Source organism: Oncorhynchus masou, chromosome 10 (assembly GCF_036934945.1).
Source record: "Oncorhynchus masou masou isolate Uvic2021 chromosome 10, UVic_Omas_1.1, whole genome shotgun sequence".
NCBI classification, from domain to species: Eukaryota; Metazoa; Chordata; class Actinopteri; order Salmoniformes; family Salmonidae; genus Oncorhynchus; species Oncorhynchus masou.
In genome coordinates this window covers 43,430,002-43,455,563 of record NC_088221.1, presented here as the reverse complement: position 1 = coordinate 43,455,563, position 25,562 = coordinate 43,430,002, and the positions used below count along the sequence as shown (strand labels likewise).

Below are 25,562 nucleotides of genomic sequence, written 5' to 3'. Positions count from 1 at the left end.
GGCCCACCTTGCCTGACGAGGATTCAGTCTCCTCACTGCCCGGATGTACTCCAGGTTGTGGTGGTCAGTCCAGATGAGAAAAGGGTGTTTAGCCCCCTCAAGCCAATGTCTCTACGCCTTCAAGGCTTTCACCACAGCCAACAACTCCCGGTCCCCCACATCATAGTTCTGCTCCGCCGGGCTGAGCTTCTTTGAGAAGAAAGCATAGAGGCGGAGCTTCGGTGGCATGCCCGAGCGCTGAGAGCCCTGTCCGCCTCAGCTGCCCACTGCAAAAGTACAGGACCCCCCTTCAGCAGTGAGGTAATAGAAGCTGCCACCTGGCCAAAACCTAGGATAAACCTCCGGTAGTAATTGGCAAACCCTAAAAACTGCTGCCCCTCCTCTACCGTGGTGGGAGTCGGTCAATTACGCACGGCTGATATCACTCTCCATCTCCACCCCTGATGTGGAAATGCAGTACCCTAGGAAGGAGATGGCCTGCTGGAAGAACAAGCATTTCTCAGCCTTGACGTACAGGTCATGCTCCAACAGACGACCAAGCACCCTGCGCACCAGGGACACATGCTCGGCGCGTGTAGTGGAGTATATCAGAATGTCACCAATATACACCACTACACCCTGCCTGTGCAGGTCCCTGAAAATCTAATCTACAAAGGCTTAGAAAATTGATGGAGCATTCATCAACATATACGGCATGACGAGGTACTCATAATGCACTGAGGTGGTACTGAACGCCGTCTTCCACCAGGTTGTACTCACTCCTGAGATCTAGTTTCGTGAAGAAGCACGCCCCTGCATTGATTCAAATGCCATGGCGATGAGCGGTAGCAGGTAACTATACCTCACAGTGATCAGGTTTAGACCTCGATAGTCAATACATGGGTGCAAACCTCCCTCCTTCTTCACAAAAAAGTAACTTGAGGATGCGGGTGGAGTGGATGACTGAATGTTCCCCTGACGCAGGGATTCGGATACATATGTTTCCATAACCACCATCTCCGCCTGTGACAGAGGATACACGTGACTCCTGGGAAGTGCGTTCCGTTGCCACGAAACAGTGGGATCATGACAGACTAACCAGGGTAGGCCTAGCACCATGGGAAACGCAGGAGAATCAATAAGGAAGAGACTGATTCTCTCCTTATGACCCTCTTGTGTCACCATGCCCAGGGGCGTGGTGACGCAAGACCTCCCTAATCAACCCGGACCCTAATGGTTGACTCTCTAGGGCGTAAACTGGGAAGGGCATATCCACTGGAACAATGGGGATCCCTAATCTATGGGCAAATGATCTGTCAAGGAAATTCCCAGCTGCGCCGAAATCGACGAGCGCCTTATGCTGGTAATGTGGGGAAAACTCACGAAAAGTAACGTTCAAAAACATGTGAGAAACAGAGAGCTCTGGGTGAGAATGGTGCCAGCTCACCTGGGGTGACACGAAAGTGCCCTGCCTACTGCCTCGACTCCCAGAGGAAACTCCCCAGCACCGACCGGCAGTGTGCCGTCTGCGGCCACAGATGGTACCTAAAATGGAACCCCCTCTCCGGTCTGCCTAAGCGAAGCACCTCCCAGCTCCATGGGCGTCAGAGCGGTGGTACTGGGGGATGGCACCCTGACCCTGATCTGGACGTCCGCGGGTAGCCAACAGGTTATCCAACCAAATGGACAGGTCCACCAGCTGATCGAAAGTGAGGGTGGTGTCCCTGCAGGCCATCTCCCGACGGACGTCCTCGCACAAACTGCAGTGGTTGATCAGGGCCCTATCGTTCCATCCCACACCAGTTCCACCCCACACCAGCGGCCAGGGTCCGGAAGTCCAGAGCGAAATCCTGGGCACTCCTCGCAGAGATAAGTGAACAACACACTTTAATAAAGGCAAAAGCACAAAGTAACAAACCCAATGTGCGAACAAAATAAAGGTTTCCACTAAACACGGGTAAAACAGCACCCGGGAATAAACCAGCCGGAAACGTACCAACCTAACAATAAACAATCACGCACAAAGACATGGGGGAAACAGAGGGCTAAATACACAACACATAATGAGGGAAATGAAACCAGGTGTGTGGGAAAACAAGACAACAGAAATGGAAAATAAAAAATGGATCAGCGATGGCTAGAAGACCGGCAAACACTGCCCGAACAAGTAGAGTTATCAACTTCGGCAGAAGTTGTGACACCGAGAGACTGAAAAACAGCTTTTATCTCAATGCCATCAGACTGCTAAACTGCAATCACTAACTCAGAGAGGATGCTGCCTACATAGAAACTCACTAGTCACTTTAAACAATGCCACTTTAATCATGTTGACATATTTTACTCATCTCATATGTATATACTGTGTCTTATACCATCTATTGCATCTTGCCTATTTTGCTCGGCCATCACTCATCCATATATTTATATAGTATGCACATATTCTTATTCCATCCCTTTAGATTTGTGTTTTAGGTAGTTGTTGGGGAATTGTTAGATTACTTGTTAGATATTACTGCCCTGTTGGAGCTAGACTTGCATTAACATCTGCTAAACATGTGTCTGTGACCAATAACATATGATTTGATTTGAATGACAGGAAAGACTTCCAGAAACAAAATGTTGTGCTGCCCTTATGCACTAACTCCTATACAAGTTAACAACGTAAGAGGTCATGTAGCCCAATGATGACATGTACAGAGAAAAGTACAGTAACTGGCTAGCATGTACAGCATTCACAAATCAACAGATATAAAGTTAATAAATGACTGGAATGCATACATATCACAATTTAATGGTGGGAGGCCATTATAAATAAACAGTCAGTGACCATATAAACTCATTATACTGTAAGTGTAACAAATAGGATTGATTATGATTTCATGGAACAATTTTACAGTAATTTATCTCTTCCACATGGATACAGTAGACAGGGAAGGGGTAAGGGGTCAGGATGTTGATGAGGGGGAATACAGAAGGAGAAGGAAATGTGCAACATTAAAAAGGACACTTACAACAATAAAGGGAATGTACAGCAATATAGGGCATGGAACTATTCACATGGTGTGTAATTATACAACATGAAATTCAACACTTGTTACAGCGGACAATATTTTTTAGGGAGAATAAGCATATTAGCAAAAGTCTGTGAATTTGTAAGTCTTAGGTCAAAACATGGACAGCCATTTTGAACGAAAGGCTGAACACAAAACTATGATTTTGAAAAGATTGTCATTTCCATTCTTACTTTAGAAAGGAAAAACAACCGATATGTACAGTGCCTTGCGAAAGTATTCGGCCCCCTTGAACTTTGCAAACTTTTTCCACATTTCAGGCTTCAAACATAAAGATATAAAACTGTATTTTTTTGTGAAGAATCAACAACAAGTGGGACACAATCATGAAATGGAACGACATTTATTGGATATTTCAAACTTTTTTAACAAATCAAAAACTGAAAAATTGGGCGTGCAAAATTATTCAGCCCCCTTAAGTTAATACTTTGTAGCGCCACCTTTTGCTGCAATTACAGCTGTAAGTCGCTTGAGGTATGTCTCTATCAGTTTTGTACATCGAGAGACTGACATTTTTTCCCATTCCTCCTTGCAAAACAGCTGGAGCTCAGTGAGGTTGGATGGAGAGCATTCGTGAACAGACTTAGACTTTCAAGTCTTAAAGATTTCTTGATCAAGCTCACTGATCTGGCTCAATTCATCTTCCTCCAACGTCACTGCAGAATTAGGTACCAACATACTGTACATACATGGATGTTTCTATCGGGAGAAAGCTGGCATCGCGATTTATGCCATTTTCTTAATCATCTCTTTTGGGACGATTGTCTTGGAGCAGCTTCTACATCTACCTGAGAAGGTACTTCAAATTGTATTTGTCACATCTGCCGAATGCTTACTGACAAGCCCTTAACCAACAATGCAGTTTTAAGAAAATAGAGTTAAGAAAATATTTACTAAATATACTAAAGTAAAACATTAAATAAAAAGTAACACAATAAAATAACAATAACGAGGCTATATACAGTGGGTACCGGTACTGAGTCAATGTGGGGGGGGGGGGGTTACAGGTTAGTAGAGGTAATTTGTAAATGTAGGTAGGGGTAAGGTGACTATGCATAGATAATAAACAGTGAGTAGCAGCTGTGTAAAAACAAAAGGGGATGGTGGGGGGGTGGGGGTGGGGGGCTTTGTCAATGCAAAATGTCCAGGTGTCCATTTGATTATTTGTTCAGCAGTCTTATGACATGGGGGTAGAATCTGTTAAGGAGCCTTTTGGACCTAGACTTGATGTTCCGGTACCGCTTGCCGTGTGGTAGCAGAGAGAACAGTCTATGACCGAGGTGATTTTTTGGGGCCTTCTTCTGACACAGTGCTACAGAGCCAGATGAGGGTAGCAGGTTTAGTCCAGACTGCTCATTATGGACAATCAGGGTGATGTTTGTTGATGCACAGTATTAGGACTCGTAGTTTTATTCCGGTCACATTTTCCTCTGTGTTTGGCCTGTGCAGCTCTGTGTGTTCCTGGGGTTCTCTCGATCTGTCTTCAGGGTGGTGTCTCTCTTAGAGGGAGTTTGTAAATGTAATTTACTATGTAAATAAGAGGGTTATACTGTAATGTCATGAATTGTTCACTGTATTCAACATTTATTTTATTTTAGTAAGACGTCCTTGGTTGGACCATAATTTGAATGTGGTGTGCTAGATAGCTAATACTAATTCTAGGCTAATTGTTTTTAGCTTATTGGCTAATTATATTTCAGTAGCTGCATGCCCTTTCTTCAGCAAGCTATGTAGGCCTCCAGACAAATAGATGCAAAACACTCCCCACTTTACATGCTCAATGGAAGTACGATACGGTCAGTTTAAAATAAGTAAACTAGGTCACTAGCCACCTAAAAACATGCCCCTGTTGACACTGTATGTAAAATAATCTCATCATCAAGACATTGAGATGGTAAGCTGAGAGAGCCATTATTCATTCCATGATTGAGTTATTCGAGAGAGATCTCCAGAAAGCAGATGTTGAAGATGGATGACCATGTCTTCGCAGCAATAAGTGGACCCATTTCTTTTTCTGCTATAGTACTGAACATTGTCTTCTCTTTTTGTCTCCTATGTCCTCCAAGTGTGCAGGGGGTGAACCTTCAGCAGCCTCTAAAAGTCCTCCTGGTTTCTATGGTGATTTTCAGTTTTTTACACCAAACAACGATAATGTTCTTTGTTTGTCAAGTTGCAATCACTCCTTTTGTCTATGGACTTTATTTGACCCTGAAGCAATTATTCTACTTCACCAATGTGGTCAACCTGTCTTCAGTGACCTGGCTCAGCATCCTCTACTACGTGAACATTGTGCCTAACAACGGACAACTTTTCATCTGGATAAAGAGACACATCAAGAACGTGGTGTACTTTGGTCTGGTTGCAGACCGGGGTATTGTTCTAACTGCAGGGGTATTGGACTATGTGTCTACACTCAGGCCAGAAGAACAACCCTTGAATTCATCGTCCTCTTTCAACGTCACTGCAGAATTAAGCAGTGATAGGGATGTATTTTTCTATCTGGGGAAAATATGCACTGTAATATATTCATTTCATCTCCTCATCTCTTTTGGGACTATGATTCTGTCTTGGAGCAGCACCTACATTTATCTGCGAAGGCACATGAAGAGGATGGAGAAGAGTAGCAGTCCTTTCTCCCAGCCCCAGTTTCAAAGCCAGATGAGGGTCACTGTAACAGGTTTAGTCCAGGCAGCGCTGTTTTTCCCCTACTGTCTGTTAATAATTACTCTGGTAGTTACGCACAGTCTGCCAGGTTATAAGGACTTTGATCCCAATGATAACATCCAGACTACAGTTTCCTCGCTGTTTGGCCTGTGCAGCTCTGTGTGCCTGGGATTCTCTCAATCTGTCTTCAGACAGAGGGTGGTATCTCTCTTAGAGGGAGTTTTCAAGCAATGTAATAACCTTAATGTGTAAATATTTTGTGTTCTATTTTAAGAATAGAATTTCCAGTACTCTAATTTCCCGGACACTGTTTAAGTCTACTAGTAGATGAAAAAGCATGTTCAATGGAGATTCTACATCCTCATCAGTGTCTGGGTAATTGGCACTAAATAGTACTTGAATGAACTTTCTTGGTAATTAATTGTGGTGACGGGTGCAAGTCACAGACAATTGTTTTGTATTAGCATTAGAAGCCCAGACAAATAAGGTATGTTATTTTACAGAAGGCACATCTGGTGATTAGTTTTTTATTGTAGTAAACTATGCAAAACTTCAGGTTGAGTTGAAGTGTAACAACATGCCTCATGAATTTCATTTGATGTCAGGATTTACATTAACTATTAGAGTGTGTCTTTGGTAAATTAGTATGTAAATACCATAAGTTAGGACTAAATTCCACCAGGTTTCAGTCATAAAGTTTGATTTTTTGAGAGACAAAGTGAGACAAAGAGATTGAGTCACTGTCCATCATCGGTCTTCTGGTGAACGTTTTCTATCTCCTCTTTATGTTGGCACCTGGGAAGGATGCAGAGATAACTTTGTGTCAGCCCGTGAAACTCCTATTCTTCTTAGAAGTGGGTTGCAGTTTGGTGCTTCGAATGTCTGAGCTTGTGATACTCTTTGCGGCGCGGTACTACAACTTTCTGGAATATTTGGTGAGGCTGGTCATGTTGGCTTGCATGTCCTCACACCAAGATCTTCCAAAACCAGCGACCGCTATCCGTCTGGGTGAGGAGGAACATCAATGCAGCGGTCTATGGTGGCCTTATTGTTGACACACTCTACCTTAGTACAAAATGTGTAATTGTTGTAGGTTATGAGTATGTCAAATCTAAGTTTTAAAGTACCTTCAGTTTTACCAAGATTGTGTTTGTCAAATGATTGGCGAATGGAATTAGGTGGATTGCCTATAAATGTAGAATTGTGTGAAATATTTAAAATGCGTTTTCCATGAGGTTTGTTTTGTTTCAGGGTTTTAGTTAGTATTATATGCATTCTATTACAGATTTTAAAAAAAATAAGAAACACACTTATCGTTATATACTCTGATTACATTTCTGACTGAAGGCAGATTTTGGTATTTAAAACTTGTCTGTCTTAATAACAATATTATATGGATTGCATTGGTAGGATGTGTTATGTGGTGTAGGCCATACATCACAATAAGACTAAATCAATTGCACAACACTCTTTAGAAAATTAAATCCTGGAGGCTGACATGCCTGTCTCTACATCTGTTATACCACCAACTGTTGCTGTACAAATACACAGTCTATATGTTTATATAAATTGAACTTTTTTTAGCGCACACACACACACTCACTCACTAATATTCTGATTAATTAGCTATGGTTTAAATAGCATCCCCATTAACCTAGTGGTTAGAGCGTTGGACTAGTAACCGAAAGGTTGCAAGTTCAAATCCCTGAGCTGACAAGGTACAAATCTGTCATTGTGCCCCTGAACAGGCAGTTAACCCACTGTTCCTAAGCTGTCATTGAAAATAAGAATTTGTTCTTAACTGACTTGCCTAGTAAAATTAAGGTAAGAAAAAAAAAATAGTCCATAAATGCTAGGACATACATACTAGTCCATGCATTGTAGTTCATGCTCTCCACCCGATGTGTCCAGCACAAATAGATGTTCTCCCTTGGAGAACCTGAGGGTGGTGAAGCTGGAGGGACAGTAATCCTTAATAGCAACGACTTCCCTGGCAGTGCCAAAGGAGGCAGTGGCGTCCAGTCTTAAGGCACTGGGAGAAGGCACTGGAAAAACAGAACATTAAAAAAAAATAGGTAAAACAGAGAATCAATATTACGACAAATATCTCAACATAAAGGTTTACCGTAGTCATGTGATGACAGTACATTTACACAAGCAAAACGTTGTTTTTTTTTACGCGTAATAATCAACCTCATTGTTCTAACTGCAGGGGTATTGGACTATGTGTCTACACTCAGACCAGAAGAAGAACCCTTGAATTCATCATCCTCTTTCAACGTCACTGCAGAATTAAGCAGTGATAGGGATGTATTTTTCTATCTGGGGAAAATATGTACTGTAATATATTCATTTCATCTCCTCATCTCCTTTGGGACTATGATTCTGTCTTGGAGCAGCACCTACATTTACCTGCGAAGGCACATGAAGAGGATGGACACGTAATAACACGTAATAATCAACCTCATAGCGTACCTTTGACATCTGTGATTCAGACACTCGGCGCAGCTGCGAAGTGGTAGGCCACACAAGCTCACTGAAAGGGACTGCCGAGTGCTGAAGCACGTAAAAATTATCTGTCCTTGGTTGCAACACTCACAACCGAGGCCCAAACTGCCACTGGAAGCAAAGTCAGCACAATAACTGTTTGTCGGTAGCTTCATGGGTATTCATGGCCGAGCAGCCATACACAAGCCTAAGATCACCATGCGCAATGCCAAACGTCAGCTGGAGTGGTGTAACACTTGCTGCCATTGGACTCTGGAGGAGTGGAAACACGTCCTGTGGAGAGATTCATGGTTTTTCATGGTTCGAGCTAGGCCCCTTAGTTCCAGTGAAGGAAAATCTTGACGCGACAGCATACAATGGCATTCTAGACAATTCTGTGCTTCCAACTTTGTGGCAACAGTTTGGGGAAGGCCCTTTCCTGTTTCAGCATGACAATGCCCCCATGCACAAAGTGAAGAAAAGGTTTGGAAGAACTTGACTGGCCTGCAGCAATGTTCCAACATCTATTGGAAAGCCTTCCCAGAAGAGCAGAGGCTGTTATAACAGCAAAGGGGGGGACCAATTCCATACTAATGCTCATGATTTTGGAATGAGATGTGTATACAGTGGGGAGAACAAGTATTTGATAAACTGACAATTTTGCAGGTTTTCCTACTTACAAAGCTTTAGAAGTCTGTAATTTTTATCATAGGTACACTTCAACTGTGAGAGACGGAATCTAAAACAAAAATCCAGAAAATCACATTGTATGATTCTTAAGTCATTAATAAGCATTGTATTGCATGACATAAGTATTTGATCACCTACCAACCAGTAAGAATTCCGGCTCTCACAGACCTGTTAGTTTTTCTTTAAGAAGCCCTCCTGTTCTCCACTTGTTACCTGTATAAATACACCTGTCCACACACTCAATCAAACAGACTCCAACCTCTCCACAATGGCCAAGACCAGAGGGCTGTGTAAGGACATCAGGGATAGAATTGTAGACCTGCACAAGGCTGGGATGGGCTACAGGACAATAGGCAAGCAGCTTGGTGAGAAGGCAACAACTGTTGGCGCAATTATTAGAAAATGGAAGAAGTTCAAGATGACGGTCAATCACCCTCGGTCTGGGGCTCCATGCAAGATCTCACCTCGTGGGGCATCAATGATCATGAGGAAGGTGAGGGATCAGTCCAGAACTACAGGGCAGGACCTGGTCAATGACCTGAAGAGAGCTGGGACCACAGTCTCAAAGAAAACCATTAGTAACTCACTACGCCATCATGGATTAAAATCCTGCAGCACATACAAGGTCCCCCTGCTCAAGCCAGCGCATGTCCAGGCCCGTCTGAAGTTTGCCAATGACCATCTGGATGATCCAGAGGAGGAATGGGAGAAGGTCATGTGGTCCGATGCAAAAACAAAACACGGTTTGCATGGTGTTGCTTAACACATATCTACATGTATTTCACATATGGGGCATCAGGTCGTCTCGTGGTCAGAGTGTTGGGCCAGTAACAAAAAGATTGCTGGATCGAATCCCTCAAAATCTGTTGTTCTTCCCCTGTACAAGGCAGTTAACCCATTGTAACCCATTAACCCATTGTAAATAATAATTCTTTAATGACTTGCCTAGTTTTTTAAATAAAGGTTAAATTAAAATGATATATATAAGTTTGACGTAGTCTAATATACAGACCCATTATATATGTAATTGAATTATGTTTTGAGCTCTGACAGAAATGCTGTGTGGTTTCACTGTTACCGTTGGTGTGACATTAACACATCAAGGGCATGTTTGAGTCTGCACTTAAAGAAATGGAAAGTTTTACATAATACGTTAGCACACACCACAACTATTTAAATAATAGATTTAACGTTTTCTAACACAATTAAACATAGTCAGGAAATTACACTGTAGGAAAAGTGTTGAGACCATCAAATATATTCAAACCGCAGCCTCTAAATTGAAAAATGTAGCACTTTCTGAGAGGGATTAGAAAAGCTCTCCACACACTGTGGTAGCAGCATAACATGAGAAAGACTTATTTGAGATAAGAAATAGAAAATATTGCCTCATGGAAAGCAGCAGAAGAGTCTCAGGCAGAAATAACAGATTGTAATGTATGTCATAAAGTGTGGCACAATGATTTCATCTGATTGGTGCCTGTACATATATAGTATGTAACCTTTATTTAACTAGGCAAATCAGTTAAGAACAAATTCTTATTTACAATGACGGCCTATACCGGCCAAACCTGGACGACGCTGGGTCAATTGTGCGCCGCCCTATGGGACTCCCAATCACGTCCGGTTGTGATACAGCCTGGAATCGAACCGGGGTGTCTGTAGTGACGCCTCAATCACTAAGATGCAGTGTCTTAGACCGCCTGCACCACTCAGGATTCCATATAATGACTCTTAACTACATATATCCTGTCGTTAATTTACAATTCATGTTACTAATATATTCAGCGTTGTAGATGGGTGAGAAACATGTAATTAAATACCTTCAGGTATTCAGGTGTTAATGAGTTTCTATAAGGCAGGCAGGCAGGCAGGCAGGCAGGCAGGCAGGCAGGCAGGCAGGCAGGCAGACACATGGTGTGACAACATTTTTATGCCATCAACTCCATCGCCATTATTGTAGTAATTACAACTATAGCCATACTATCAATGACAATTGTGTGCGTCCGTGTGTAATCCTCTGAGATAGCCAATCAGAGGTCTGTCTGGGCCTGTCTGTCCATGAGAATGTAGCACTTGTTGTTTTCAGTCATTGCAATAAGCAAGCATCCATCTAATGCATGTGGAGACTGCACTAATGCTACAGATGAGGCAAAATTATGCAGCCAAAAACCGGAACGTTGGTTGGATAATCAAGTGTATTGGTATATTGACATAAACACCAGTTTGCTAGCAGCAGAGGGATACAGACTTCTATACAAAGCATGCTACATCAGGCTATAACAACTACCAAATTGTCCGACAGAAAGGTACAAATCCATAGTCAGAACTGCATCTGATATATTTACAATTAAGGAAATTGAATAACACAAAGCCTGCAGCAGACTATCAAGTGGCAATGAAAAGGCGAACCATGCAAATAGATGCTCCCTTTAGTACACTCTGTAAATAGACCTATATGGTGTTTTATGCATATACTAACTTTCACCAAATGTGTGACCAAATGATAAGGGGACAGCCATTTCTATCTGTAATGTACAGGGTAGGCTACAGGGCAGCTATATGTCAGGGATACCAGCTGCTTCTCTTGTTCATGGGTCTAATTGTTTTGGGTGTTTTAAAATCGCATGTGATTAAAGTTGGAAGACATTAAAGCAGGGAAGATTGCAGGGCTATTCATCAAGTTGAAGTTCAGCCTCATTGCATTGTTTATCATTTTCAACAGGTTCATTTGACTTGAATAAAAAAGGCTTTTACTAGGGATGGAAAGAGGCTCAGCAATATTGAAGTGGGAAAGTAATTATACCTTGGGTCATAATTTCATATTCTGTCGTTGTCAGACATGCATATAAATGTACTTATAGAGGCCAAGAATGGAAAGAGATGGTTCATGTTTATGTATGAGAGAGAGGGAGAGGGAGAAAGAGAGAGAGGGAGAGGGAGAAAGAGGGGGAGGGAGAGGGAGAAAGAGAGAGAGAGGGAGAGGGAGAAAAAGAGAGAGAGGGAGAAAGAGGGGGAGGGAGAGGGAGAAAGAGGGGGAGAGAGGAGAGAAAGAATGATAAAGAAAGAGAGGGAAATGAAGAGACTGAAGCTTTCAATAGGCTTTCAATAGTCTAATCAAAACTTTGTGACCAATTTTGTGTGTCATCTTTGTAACAATATTACTCAAATGGTTGCCAAGCAACGTGTGACAGTTGATAATTATAGTGGCCTTACATGCTAGTCCATACATGCTAGGCAATACATGCTAGGCCATACATGCTAGTCCGTACATTCTCAGCCATATATGTTAGTTCCTACAGTATTATCCATACATGCTAGGCCATGCATGGTAGGCCACACATACTAGTTCATACGTACTAGTCCATACACGTTAGCCCATACATGCTAGTCCATACATGCTAGGCCATACATCCTAGTCCATACAAACTAGTCCATAAATGCTAGGACATACATACTAGTCCATGCATTGTAGTTCATGCTAGGCCATACATGCTAGGCCATCATGCTGGTCCATACATTCTAGTCCATACAAACTAGTCCATAGATGCTAGGCCATACATTCTAGTTCATATTAGTCTATACATGCTAGTCAATACATTCTAGGCCATATATGTTAGTTCATACAGTATTATCCATACATGCTAGGCCATGCATGGTAGTCCATACACGCTAGTCCATACACACTAGTCCATAGATGAAAGGCCATACATGCTAGTCCATATTAGTCTACACATGCTAGTTCATACATGCTAGGACATACATGCTAGGCCATACATGCTAGTCCATACACACTAGTCCTTAGATGCTAGGCCATACATGCTAGTCCATGCATTCTAGTCCATGCTAGTCCATACATTCTAGTTCATATTAGTCCATACATGCTAGGCCATACATACTAGGCCATACATGCAAGTCCATACATACTAGGCCTTACATGCTAGTCCATACATACTAGTCATTACATGCTAGTCCCATACATTCTAGGCCATACATTCTAGGCTGTATATGTTCATGCAGTACATACCAGACTTACTAGTCCATACACGCTAGGCCATATGCACTAGTCCATACACTCTAGTCCATACAAGCTAGTCCTTACAAACTAGTCCATACATGCTAGTCCTTACACGTTAGTCCATACACACTAGTCCTTAGATGCTAGGCCATACATGCTAGTCCATGCATTCTAGTCCATGCTAGTCCATACATTCTAGTTCATATTAGTCCATACATGCTAGGCCATACATACTAGGCCATACATGCAAGTCCATACATACTAGGCCTTACATGCTAGTCCATACATACTAGTCATTACATGCTAGTCCCATACATTCTAGGCCATACATTCTAGGCTGTATATGTTCATGCAGTACATACCAGACTTACTAGTCCATACACGCTAGGCCATATGCACTAGTCCATACACTCTAGTCCATACAAGCTAGTCCTTACAAACTAGTCCATACATGCTAGTCCTTACACGTTAGTCCATACATGCTAGGCCATACATGCTAGGCCATACATGCTAGTCCAAACAAGCTAGTCCATAAATGCAAGGCCATACATACTAGGTCATACATTCTAGTCTATACAGTACATACTAGTCCTTTCATGCTAGTCCATACATGCTAGTCCATACACGCTAGGCTATACATGCTAGTCCATACATACTACTCCATATACGTTAGTCCATACATGCTAGTCCATACATGCTTGGCCATGCAAGCTAGTCCATACACGCTAGTCCACACACGCTAGTCCATACATGGTAGGCCATACAGTACATACCAGTCCATACATTCTAGGCCAAACATGCGAGGCCATACAGTACATACTAGGCCATACATTCTAGTCCATAAATGGTAGGCCATACAACAACTAAGTGCTCTTGTAAACACAATGTGCATAGGACTCAATACCTCTGTAGGCCCTCCACATGTGTCCCCACCCCTGTTGAAAATGTGACAACTTGACAAAGTGACGTCCATCGCCACCAGAGGGGAAACACATCACTTCTGCTCAGGCAGGTATTTTTAGACGAGGAGATCAGCACGCTGCTAGAGGAGAGAGCAGAGACAGAGAAGGTTTCACTGCATGTGGCATGAAACCGATGGATTTGGATGTTTAGAATAACTTAGAATCATATCAACTAAAAGTAGGACGCGTCTCTCTAGTCTCTAATCACCTGACATAAAAATTATGTTTGAAAACTGGATTCAAGGTTAATTTGAGTAAAACTTTGTTGAAACACATAATGTGAGAAACAGATTGAGATAAGACTGTTTGCTTAGTGGCAATCTAGACGTTCAGATGTGACTATATTGCCACAGTGTATTGCAATATCTTGTTCCTTATTGATCTCTTATACACATCATTTGTACATCTCCGTAGTGTCCATGCATTCATTTTTGACAATGTTTTCTTTCTTTTGTGTCAAAATATAAAAAGAAACATGATGCATACGTTTAGATTTGTTTTATGAAATACACTGATGGATATTATGCTATTCATTATGTCTTATTGATTTTCTATATATTTCTCCTCAATCCTTGCTAAATCCCCTCTGGAATGAGAAGGTCAAATAATGTAAGATATGTAAGATAGCACATGATATGCTTCCATAGGCTTTCGATTCGTTATTTGACAGAGAATGGCATTGGGCCAAATTGATCTATTATAGATATTCCAGTGCCACTCGGTAGACTGCCATTTCTCATACTACTTTCTGGCATTGTATTTATCATGATAATCTGTGAATTTTAAACATTTGGATTAAAGTTATGCTAACTCACTAAGGAACTCTGACCTCACACTTTACATCAAAATAAGTGAAATACTAAATAGTGCATAGTAAGTGAAACACATACATTTGGCGCTACCATAATCACGTCATGCTGCTTGCTTAGAGAGTATCGCTTCCTCCTGATTCGACTCACATAAAGGTTTGAACCCAAGACCTCTGCCTTGCTTGCACAATTGACTTGTCCTCCCGAAGCGTCTTACAAGCTATTCGGCGGTGCAAATGGAGACACTTCAGGCTGAGGAGTGAGTTTCATAAATCCCCATGTGCTACAGTACATTCACCCCACATACTTAATACACAGCAACCCCAGTGTTGGGCTGAGTGGGTTACGGCACCATTTGTAACTGCCGTCACAATGCTTGCTTATCGAGTACCACTTCCTCCTGATTCAGATCACACCAAGGAACTCTGCCTTGCTTGCACACATGTCCACCCTCCCGAAGCATCTTAGCCTACAAGCTAACTATTCAATGGCGCAAAATGTGGACACATCATGCAGGCTGAGGAATGAGTTTCACACATCCCCATGTGCTACATCAGCACACAGTCCCAACCCACTGGGCAAAAACTGGTTGAATCATAGTTGTTTCAAAAGTAATTTGTCAACATATTGAGATGCAGAATCCACGTTGAAAATACATTGGATTGAATAAAGTCATCAACGTAAACTGTTGTTTTGAGGGTGAAATTTCAACCACAGGATTATGTCATTATGGTAGCTAAATTTCAAAATAGAGAAACCTTGTATAAAATATATTGAATTTGGACATTTAAAACAACATCAGATATTCAACGTTATATCCACTATCAGGAAATAAAAAAAACTTAGGCTGGTCAGCTGGAGATTTAATCTATCCACAGCTGCTCTTTGGTCTCCCATCCAGGGTTGTAAACGAAGCCCAGCTTAGCTATGATATTTGGCATTGACTATTACCAATTTGCAATCGTGTCAATGATTGTTGAGAAATATCCACTTAAACACTTTATAGATTCACTGTTGCTGTGTATGTCCTTCCAAAGGGTATGTTTAATAACAGAGCAAATTAAATCACTCATACATCATCAATGATGCTATTTACGCCGACAGTATATAACATTTGCAAAATCATCAACAGCTATTGTTTCAATTCAACCCATAAGTCAACTAAAACTATACAATAAAATAGGCCTAGGTTTTCAAGCTCTGTTTGTTTTAAAGTGTAATGATATTTAGTGAGATTGAATTGTGTTTGGTTTTCAACGCAACCAAATATTAACATTTGAAGGCTTGAATTCCAGTTTGTTTACAAATGAATAATTGATATGTTGGATTCACGTCTCCATCCAACCAAAAATCTTATTGAAATAATAAGATTTTGAAATAAGATTTAAATAAGATAATGTACATTTGTTTAGAGCATTGTTTCCCAACCCTGTTCACCAACAGTACACATTTTAGTTGTAGCCCTGAACAAACACATCTCATTCAGCTCACTGAGGGCTTGATGATTTGTTGACAAGTTGAACCAGGTATGCTTGTCCTGGGTTACAATACAAATGTGTACTGTTGGGGGTACCCAAGGACCAGGGTTGGGACACACTGATATAAAGTACATGTACAAGTTTGATGTGATTTAGTGATTAAGATTTTCGGTTGAGAAGGAGATGTGAATCCAACATGTAAATGATTCATTTGTAGACGAACTGGAATTATGGCAGACCAAATCTGTGGCTGAGATTGAACTCTTTACCAGATGTTAAATAGCCTTCAAATGTTGACATTTGGTTGTGTTGACAACCATACACAATTCAACATCACTTTTGAAATACAATAAATAGCCTATTAACTTGTCAAAATATTAACAAATTATTTATGATATTCACATCTCCAACTCAAGCAAAAATAATGATTACAGAATGGGTTTAAGCCAGATTAAGATAGTTCCATCTGAGCGGTGGAACTATCCAAGCAGTAGATACATCTCCTTTAAGTAGATACATCTCCTTGATATTTGGTTGCATTGTCAACCGAACACAATTCATTATTACGTGTGTAATACAGAAAATAGACTAAAGTCAAGGCTGCCTTACAAACTAATGTAACATTCAACCTTAAAATGAGTAACACATCCATGGTCACATTCTGAGGTTACTGTAACTATACAGGTCTTCTTATGTACTCATATAAAGCATGCATGTCAAATAAAGATAGCATGCAGGTTTGTAGAGATCTTCACAATTGCTGCAATAATCTGGCAGAATCTCAAACAGCATTGATCACTTGCACCATGTACTTTTAATGTAATCTCAACTACAATCCAGGTTATTTGGTTCTGCTATGAGATGAAGCACAGTGATAACACATTATTTTATTTAACCTTTATTTAAAACAGGGAGTCACATTGAGATTAAAATCTATTTTACAAGAGAGCCCTGTACACATTACAATAAAAACAGAATATTAAAACAACATACACATGTGTTTAAAAGCAATCATATTCAACTACATAGAGGTCCTCAATCAATCATTTAAACTGCCTGAGTGACACCAGCACATCTAACTGCAGTGAGCTTTTCTGATTATTCCACAAATTTGAAGGATAAAAACAAAACACAGATTTTCCCAAATCCGTAGAGGCTGGAGGGACCTCTAGTGTTATCCATTCCTGTGAACAGGTTTGGTAAGGGAGTTTCTGTAAGATTGCTTTGTAAATAAATGAAATAGAATTCAGCTTTCTTCTTACAAACAGAGAGGTCCATCCCACATTGTCCCCTGGGATAAAACGTATTGCTGAATGGTAGACTGTGTCCAAGGGTTTTAAAACAGAGGTTGTGTGTAAAAATTATTACCAAAATCCAATACAGGGAGAAGTGTTGTTAGAACAATCTTTCTCCTATTTTTAATACTAAGGCATGATTTATTTCTATATAAAAAAAACAATCTTAGCTTCTTAGTCAGATTTTGTATATGCGTTACAAAGGGAAACTTGTCATCAATCCAGACACCCAGGTACTTATATTGAGAAACAAGCTCAGTTTGGGCTACATTTATAGCACAGATATGTAGGTCCTCAAGGTCAACATTTCATGACCTAGAGAACAGCATGAGCTTGGATTTTACTCAAACTAACTTAAAATCTGTAAGTGATTTCTGAATTGAATCAAAGTCATGCTGAAGTTCACAAATGGCCTGCTGCATCGAGGTGGAATACAAAACTGTGTCATCTGCATAGACATGAATGTTACAAGTATTAAAAGTGTTTCCTATGACAGCAATATACAAAGTGAACAATAATGGACCCAAAATCGAACCCTGAGGAACACCTTTTTCAATCTCTAGAAATTCCGATTTAACCCCATTTATCAAGATGGCCTGAGTTCTGTCGCTAAGATAATTCTGAAACCTTGAACAGGCTGTACATCCCAGGCATATTCTTGATAATTTCCTCAGCAAAACAGAATGATCAACAGTGTTGAACACATTTGACAGGTCAATGAACAAGGCAGCACAGCTCTTTTTATAGCATCCAATGCATTGACAAGATCATTAACAACTAGCGTGATTCCTATGGTAGTACTATGCCCAGGCCTAAACCCTGATTGCTTTATATTAAGAATATAATTATCAGATAAAAAGGAATGAAGTTGTAACCTTTTATAACTAAGGGGCAGCATTTTCATTTTTGGATGAAAAAACGTTCCCGTTTTAAAACGGGATATTTTGTCATGACAAGATGCTCGACTATGCATATAATTGACATCTTTGGATAGAAAACACTCTGACGTTTCCAAAACTGCAAAGATATTGTCTGTGAGTGCAACAGAACTGATGCTACAGGCAAAATCCAGATAAAAATCAAATCAGGAAGTGCCGCATTTTTTGAAACCGCCTCATGCCAATGACTCCTTATATGGCTGTGAATGGGCTACGAATGAGCTTACGTTTTCTACGTATTCCCCAAGGTGTCTACAGCATTGTGACGTCTTTTTACGCATTTATGTTGAAGAATAGCCTTAAGGGACCACATTTAGCAAGTGGTCACATGGTGGCTCCCGCAGAAAATCTTGCGTAAAGTACAAGAGTAGCCATTTTTCCAATCGCTTCTTATGAGAAACCAATTGCCCCGACGGATATATTATCGAATTGTTACGTGAAAAACACATTGAGGATTGATTCTAAACAACTTTTGCCATGTTTCTGTCGATATTATGGAGCTAATTTGTTCGGCGTTGTAGTGACCGGTCGATTTCTCAGCCAAACCTGACGAACAAACGGGAGCTATTTCAATATATTTTGACCATCTACATCCAAACTACTCTTTTAAAGAGCTGGCTTTGAAATACATTAAAATATAAAGCCTGCAGAGATAAATGGTGATTAAATGCATTAATGATATCACATTTTGTCAGTAATAGGCCAGAATCTAAATAAATTTCAGGGAAGAGAAGAGGAGACACAACACTTATGTGATTTAAATAACAGCTTTCCAGAAATTAGCTGGGTTCCCTGTACATTAATCTGTTGTATTAATACAAAATAACTTTTCTATGGTTTTAAATAGTTTAAAGTAAGTTGATTGGAAATTCAACTAATTTTTAAACTGTCTTTTTGAGTGTGTGAATATCGGTTGTAATCTCATTGTTCAATGTCTCAACCAAATATTACCCAATTATCCACATTGAAATGATGTAATGTGCCCAGTGGGAAGCCTCACACTCAATTCTTCCTATGTCTAATGACAGCTCGACCAGCATTAATATCCCAAGCCCCACATGGGATGGGTTAATTAAAAAGAGCTGGGAGAGCACGCATTGGAGCTGGGAAAAGTGCTGTACATTGTCAGTCATGGAGCTTAGTGCTCCTGTTCCACAGGAAGCAAACCTATGCTTTGTTCTCTGTCTACAGTATGTAAGAGGGCTCTTTATTTCAGAGGCACATTCAATAGGCACGCATATTTTTTTTAAACGTCCCTCTAGAGTCCTTGAGGACAGATGAGGAGTCAGCGTTAGATCCTGCCTCGTTTAAGAGCTCAGATGAGGAGAAATAAAAAAAAAATCCACCCACAGCCCCAATTATCAGAAGAAAGAGACGCTTCATCGTCATTCATCTCATGCATGAGAGCTAATGACAGATGGTGAGATGTAACAGATAAGGAAATTACATTTTCCCCATGTGATCATTCATATCAGTCACAAGACAATAAGGAAAACGTCTATTCATTTTCATCTTTGTCATATCCAGATTGACCAGGAAGTTATGAATGCGAAGTAGCTCTGATTAAAGATTGCAATGTGCATAATTCACAACAAATTGTCAAGAAGGGAGTGGTTTTTGAGACTTGAATCCTAAACTTGCATCACATCGAAAGGGATCACACATTTTCAGACCAAGATTATTCTCAAGCCACACACCATTCAGATAAACAATTTCCTATTGAGCAGCACCTTGACATTGCTTTCTCCACATTAGTATTGTAGCTCGTAATCCATTCAGTCTCATCACTTGCCAAAAAGGACCAGACACCATATTGATTAGTCATCCTTTGAAATGTGCAATGGGATGAGAAATGTCCCAATGCCCTCGATTCCTGTCTGAACAGACACACATAGAGACTACAATCATTGTATCATGCTATTAGACTCCATTACTCTATGGAGAGCTCATTCTCTCTCATCTTCTGTGTTTTGCACCAAAGAATTGCCACAGTTATTCATCCCTCCCCACAGACTGCAGACAGTCTACCCAAACCTGCCCAGGCTCCAGTGCAGTCAGAGCAGAGCCGTGTGAATATACTGGCCTCTCCACCCAGAGGGATCTCCTCCTCCACAAAGTCAGGGAGTGAAAACAACAGTGACTAATGCCCATACACAGAGAGAAAAGTGTTGTAAATCTGCATCATTGATGGCCCTGCTTCACTTGTATTGGCACGGGGCGCTACAACGATGCACATCTAAATCATTGATTGTGTGAAAAGTAGACTTCAATGGTAAGTAAATGGATTTCATAAAACTTTGCGAGGTTGGACAGTGAGATGATATCTGCTAGAAGCGAGCACAGCGGCTCCATTTTCATATATATTTTTCTCCTGAAAGCAAAGGCTTAAGAATCTGCATGTGCCTGTAGCCTTGAAAAATCCCCCACTGAAGGACAAGAAGAAGCTTTAGCATCTGCCCTTGGTACAACTTGCACTTTCCATTCTCAATAATCAATCCTTATCTAATTAAGTGTTAAGGTTATGTACACCACTTTGCCTCTATCTCAGGTGTTTTTGATGTTGTCTGGTCTTATATTACTGCTGACTAATGTTAATGTGTTGGTGAGAGGGATGACTGGTGTGATGTTATTATTAATGCCGATGCTACTGTGTGATTCTTGACGTAGTTGTTCCTTTGAGGACAAAAACAAAAACTTAGCTTTTAGTTGACGGTGAAAAGCTATTTTATACCATGCAGATATATTTAGAACGTTCCCTTTCAACAGAGTAGCCTGTGAAGTGAAATTAAACAACCAGTCTAATTTCATGTTGAAAGCGATCTAAAACCTAACCTGCCACAAACGGTGATGTATGTCATAGTTGTAAACAGGATTACTGACATAGGAGGGGCCTTAACACACATCATACGAGCCCAGGATCGAAGGACCAGTGCTGACAGATTATCAATGAAGCTATTATACAACCTGCCAAAGGAGATGACCGACAGCACCACCACCATGTCAGAACACAACAACTGGAAAACACAACAACTGGATAAAAACACCAACTTGAAAACACCAACTAGAAAACAAAAATTGGAAACGACAACTGGAAAAAAACTGGAAAACTGGAAAACAACAACTGGAAAACATTACAACTGGAAAACATTACAACTGGAAAACAACAACTGGAAAACAACTACCTGGAAAACAACGACTGGAAAACAACAACTGGAAAATTCCAACCGGAATAAACAACAACCATCAAAACACAACAACCGGAAAACACCAACAACCGGAAAACACCAACAACCTTAAAACACCAACAACTGGAAAACACAATAACTGGAAAACACAATAACTGGAAAACACAGGTTGTTGATTTCAGTCCTGTGTTTTTTATTTTCAGTATCAACCCACTGGGCACACACTGGTTGAATCAACATTGTTTCCTCGTCATTTCAATGAAATTGCATTAAACCAATGTGGAAGTGACGTTGAATTGACGTCTGTGCCCAGTGGGAACCTTGACAGTGGTAATACATAGAGTTACTTTAAATTAAAACATCTTTGTATTTGTTCGCATAATGGAAGATGCAACCATTGCAATAGTAATTGTTTTATAATGCTAATGGAGAATTAATAATTAATAGCTTTTTTATCGCATCTAGGTATAGAAGAGCTTTACATTGTATAGGAGTAACTATTGTTTCTGCACTCACTGGTTTCCTTTAGCTACTGCTGTGCATGGAGAAAAGGTTGTTCTGAACCAAACATTTATTCTCTTTCTCAAAACAAATCATTTTGGGGCAGTGCTTTGTATCATCCTAGTTCTACTCAAAAGTGCTATTTGTATAGATCTATGAATTGCCGTAATAATGTCTTCCATTGATCATTTATAGTAGCTTTGTCTTCCTCTTTTTGGAAGTCAAGTGCTACCACGTGGCAATGCTGCCATCTGCTGTGTTTGTCTCTTAATGAAACCCACTCAGGAAGCCCGCACAACAGCCTTCGGTCTAAATACAAAAATAGATGGGTTAAATGTCATGGTGAAATGAATTGCAATTACACAATATCCTTGCTGATCACGCTGGTAGGAATTTCCTGGGTGGTCTGCATGTTTTCCCTGATAGAGTCTGGTTTGATATTCAGCACTCATCTGCTCCCATGGTGTTTTGCCCCAGCTCACAGTGGTTGAGTAATGAACCTCTTTTCCAATCATGTTTCCTCCACTTGATAGCTGGGCTGGGTTTAGCTGTGGGGATCCAGCACAGCACATCTTTATGGAGCAGAGGAGCAGCCGAATCCAGGATCCAGGCAGCTAGCAGCATACTCCTGCTCTCTGCTGGGTTTACAGAGTAAGCATGTGACTTCTAAATGACACGGAGTGAAATAAGGTCTAGTCTACAAGGAGTGGAATAACAATGTAGCTGAAGTAACCACGTGTGCAACACTTAATGATGCTGGTAAAGATAACAGACAGCTGCTGTGTCTGTCATTGGCTTGTCTACGTAGACCTTACTATCGAAAGTGTTGTTTATTGATGCGGTGCCATGTCTTCCTCCTCTTTCAAATCAAATCAAAAGTTTATTGGTAGCATACACAGTTTAGCAGATGTTCTAGCGGGTGCAGTGAAATGCATGAGTTACTAGCTCCTAAGAACGCAATAAAGAACCACTCCACCGCCATCACTTCCATTTCCATTGGTACAGTATGTGACTTTGACCAGGCAGGGTGGGAAGTCGACTCTCTTCCTGCCACAGTGTGAATTATTCACACTGCCATTGTCAGAGCGGCCCTCACCTGTCAACAGGTGCACCAGAGAGGAGTGGAAGGGTTGAAGGGTGGAGGGGGAGGGGGGCTGCGAGCGGACCACCCCTTCTTTTCAGAGGTTGACAGATGGATCAGGTCAGCTGTCTGGTCTGTCTCCTCCGTGTGGTTCATCTGCTGGCAGTCCGGGATAGACGCAGACATATGCTACATGGTGTGCTGACTTTTACAATTAAGCTACCACAGACAACAGGTAAGGCGTGGGTTCTTTGTCTTGTTTTTAGTGTGCTAAGATAAGTTGCTGTTCCTGTCGCTTTGTCTGTTTACATTTACATTTAAGTCATTTGGCAGACGCTCTTATCCAGAGCGACTTACAAATTGGTGAATTCACCTTCTGACATCCAGTGGAACAGCCACTTTACAATAGTGCATCTAAATCATTTAAGGGGGGGTGAGAAGGATTACTTATCCTATCCTAGGTATTCCTTAAAGAGGTGGGGTTTCAGGTGTCTCCGGAAGGTGGTGATTGACTCCGCTATCCTGGCGTCGTGAGGGAACGTTTGACATAACTGTTGTTAATTACAGGCTAACACTCTAAACCAGCTCAAGGTACATTCAGCATACAGTGTTTGAACAGTTGTTGTTTTTATCGACAGGGTAAAGCATCTGATGCTTTTCTCAAGCTTGTGGGAGTAGTGTTCACACAAACACTAACAAATAATTCACCGTCATGTCATTTTTCAGGATACGTTGTGAAATGCATAAAGCCTTTGTTCTTTTATTTATTTCAGGAACAGGATGGATCCGTCCCATTGGTTCATATTCATCATGTATGTTATCACTTTTACATTCAAGAAAATTACTGCTTGCTATGACGGGTGCAGCTGCCTCACAGATATAAAATATATCAACTGTTCGGGTGGGAATCTTACCACTCCTCTTAGGAATGTCCCCCACAACACAGAGTACCTGGACCTGTCCAGAAACCTGTTGACAGTGGTCCAAGCAGGTTCATTTGGGACCCTGTGGAGCCTGAGGGTGCTCCTTTTAAAAGAGAACAACCTCAGCCATGTAGATGACGGAGCTTTCTCCTCCCTCCAGGGGCTGAGGAGGCTGGACCTGAGCCGTAACCACCTTTCTGCCCTGGGGACTGGCTTCTCCCTGGGCCTTGAATCCCTAACCGAGCTCCTGCTGGATCACAACCATCTCACCGTCCTCGAGAGTGGGACCTTCCACAGCCTGGATAGCCTCCAGAAGCTGGACCTGAGCAGCAACCTAATCTCCACAGTAAAGCCCAGAGCCCTGGGTTACCTGACTGGCCTGCGCCAGCTCCACCTGGAGGGGAACCATCTAACCTCCCTGGGTTCAGGCCTCTTCTCCACACTGCGCTCCCTGGAGGTGCTGGGCCTTCGGGGGAACTTGATCAGCTCCACTGAGCCAGGAGTCTTCGCCCCTATGTCTTCCCTAACTCTGCTGGACCTGGCCCTCAACCGTCTAAGCACCTTGGGCTACAGGACCCTGTTGAGCATCCACACCCCCAGCCTCCATGTCCTGTTGGAGGGCAACCCCTGGCACTGTGATTGCGACCTGCAGAGGGTGTTCAGGAAGTTGTCCAGCATCCACAGGGTCTTCCTGGATGACTACCAGGAGCTGAGGTGCAGCCAGCCCACCGAGCTACAGGGCAGGTCCATGGGAGAAGTGGATGATGAGCTGTGTGTCGGAGAGACTGTGACAGTGCTCATTCTGACGGTCACCGTGGTGATCACCGTGGTAGCTGCCATTATCATGGCGGAGAAGAACAAGAAGAATAGCGTGGCTAAGAACTGGGAGGAGAACGTGGGGCTGGACACCTACTGTGACAATTACAATTAAGGCTGTCACCTCCTCATGATACAATAATGAAAACTCACTGTGCCTCAGTTCCCAATGTGGTTAGATCTGATTAACAACATGGAATGCAAGCAGATTTTCTTTAGATAACTATAACTATTCTCAAAGAGATTCACCCTCTTAGCTTGTAGAATAGGAAATCTCGTATTGATTCCCTAAATAAGGCAGTGAAAGACTTGCTTGACAAGTTACTATTTCGCTGTGACAGTTGACATGGCCACCGTTAGGGGCAGGATAACTAACCCACCAAATGCCATAAGACTGTTCATTAGTAATGCAATCATTACAGTACAATAAGGGAAGATTATTGACAAATTCCAATCATGCATATGTTTTGTAATCATTTCCTACACCTCAAAATGACAATGTTGATACAGATATCCTTTACAGTGCCTTCAAAAACTATTCATATCCATAGACTGATTCCACATTTTGTTGTGTTGCAGCCTGACTACAAAATGGTTTAAATAGAGTTCTTCTCTCACCCATCTCCAAACAATACCCCATAATGACTAAGTGAAAACATGTTTTT

The 25,562-nt window shown here is 41.4% G+C and overlaps 1 protein-coding gene across 1 annotated transcript; it reads left to right on the top strand.

The window, feature by feature from the left end:
- Nucleotides 1-694: 694 nt before the first annotated feature.
- Nucleotides 695-25,012, top strand: LOC135546870 (trophoblast glycoprotein-like). The gene is made up of 8 exons (XM_064975436.1): nt 695-702; nt 1,171-1,177; nt 1,396-1,637; nt 5,117-5,168; nt 5,265-5,421; nt 22,611-22,728; nt 23,162-23,278; nt 24,085-25,012. Exons 1-8 carry the CDS (start codon nt 695-697, stop codon nt 25,010-25,012), a joined length of 1,629 nt encoding a protein of 542 aa, XP_064831508.1.
- The last annotated feature ends 550 nt before the right edge of the window (nt 25,013-25,562 follow it).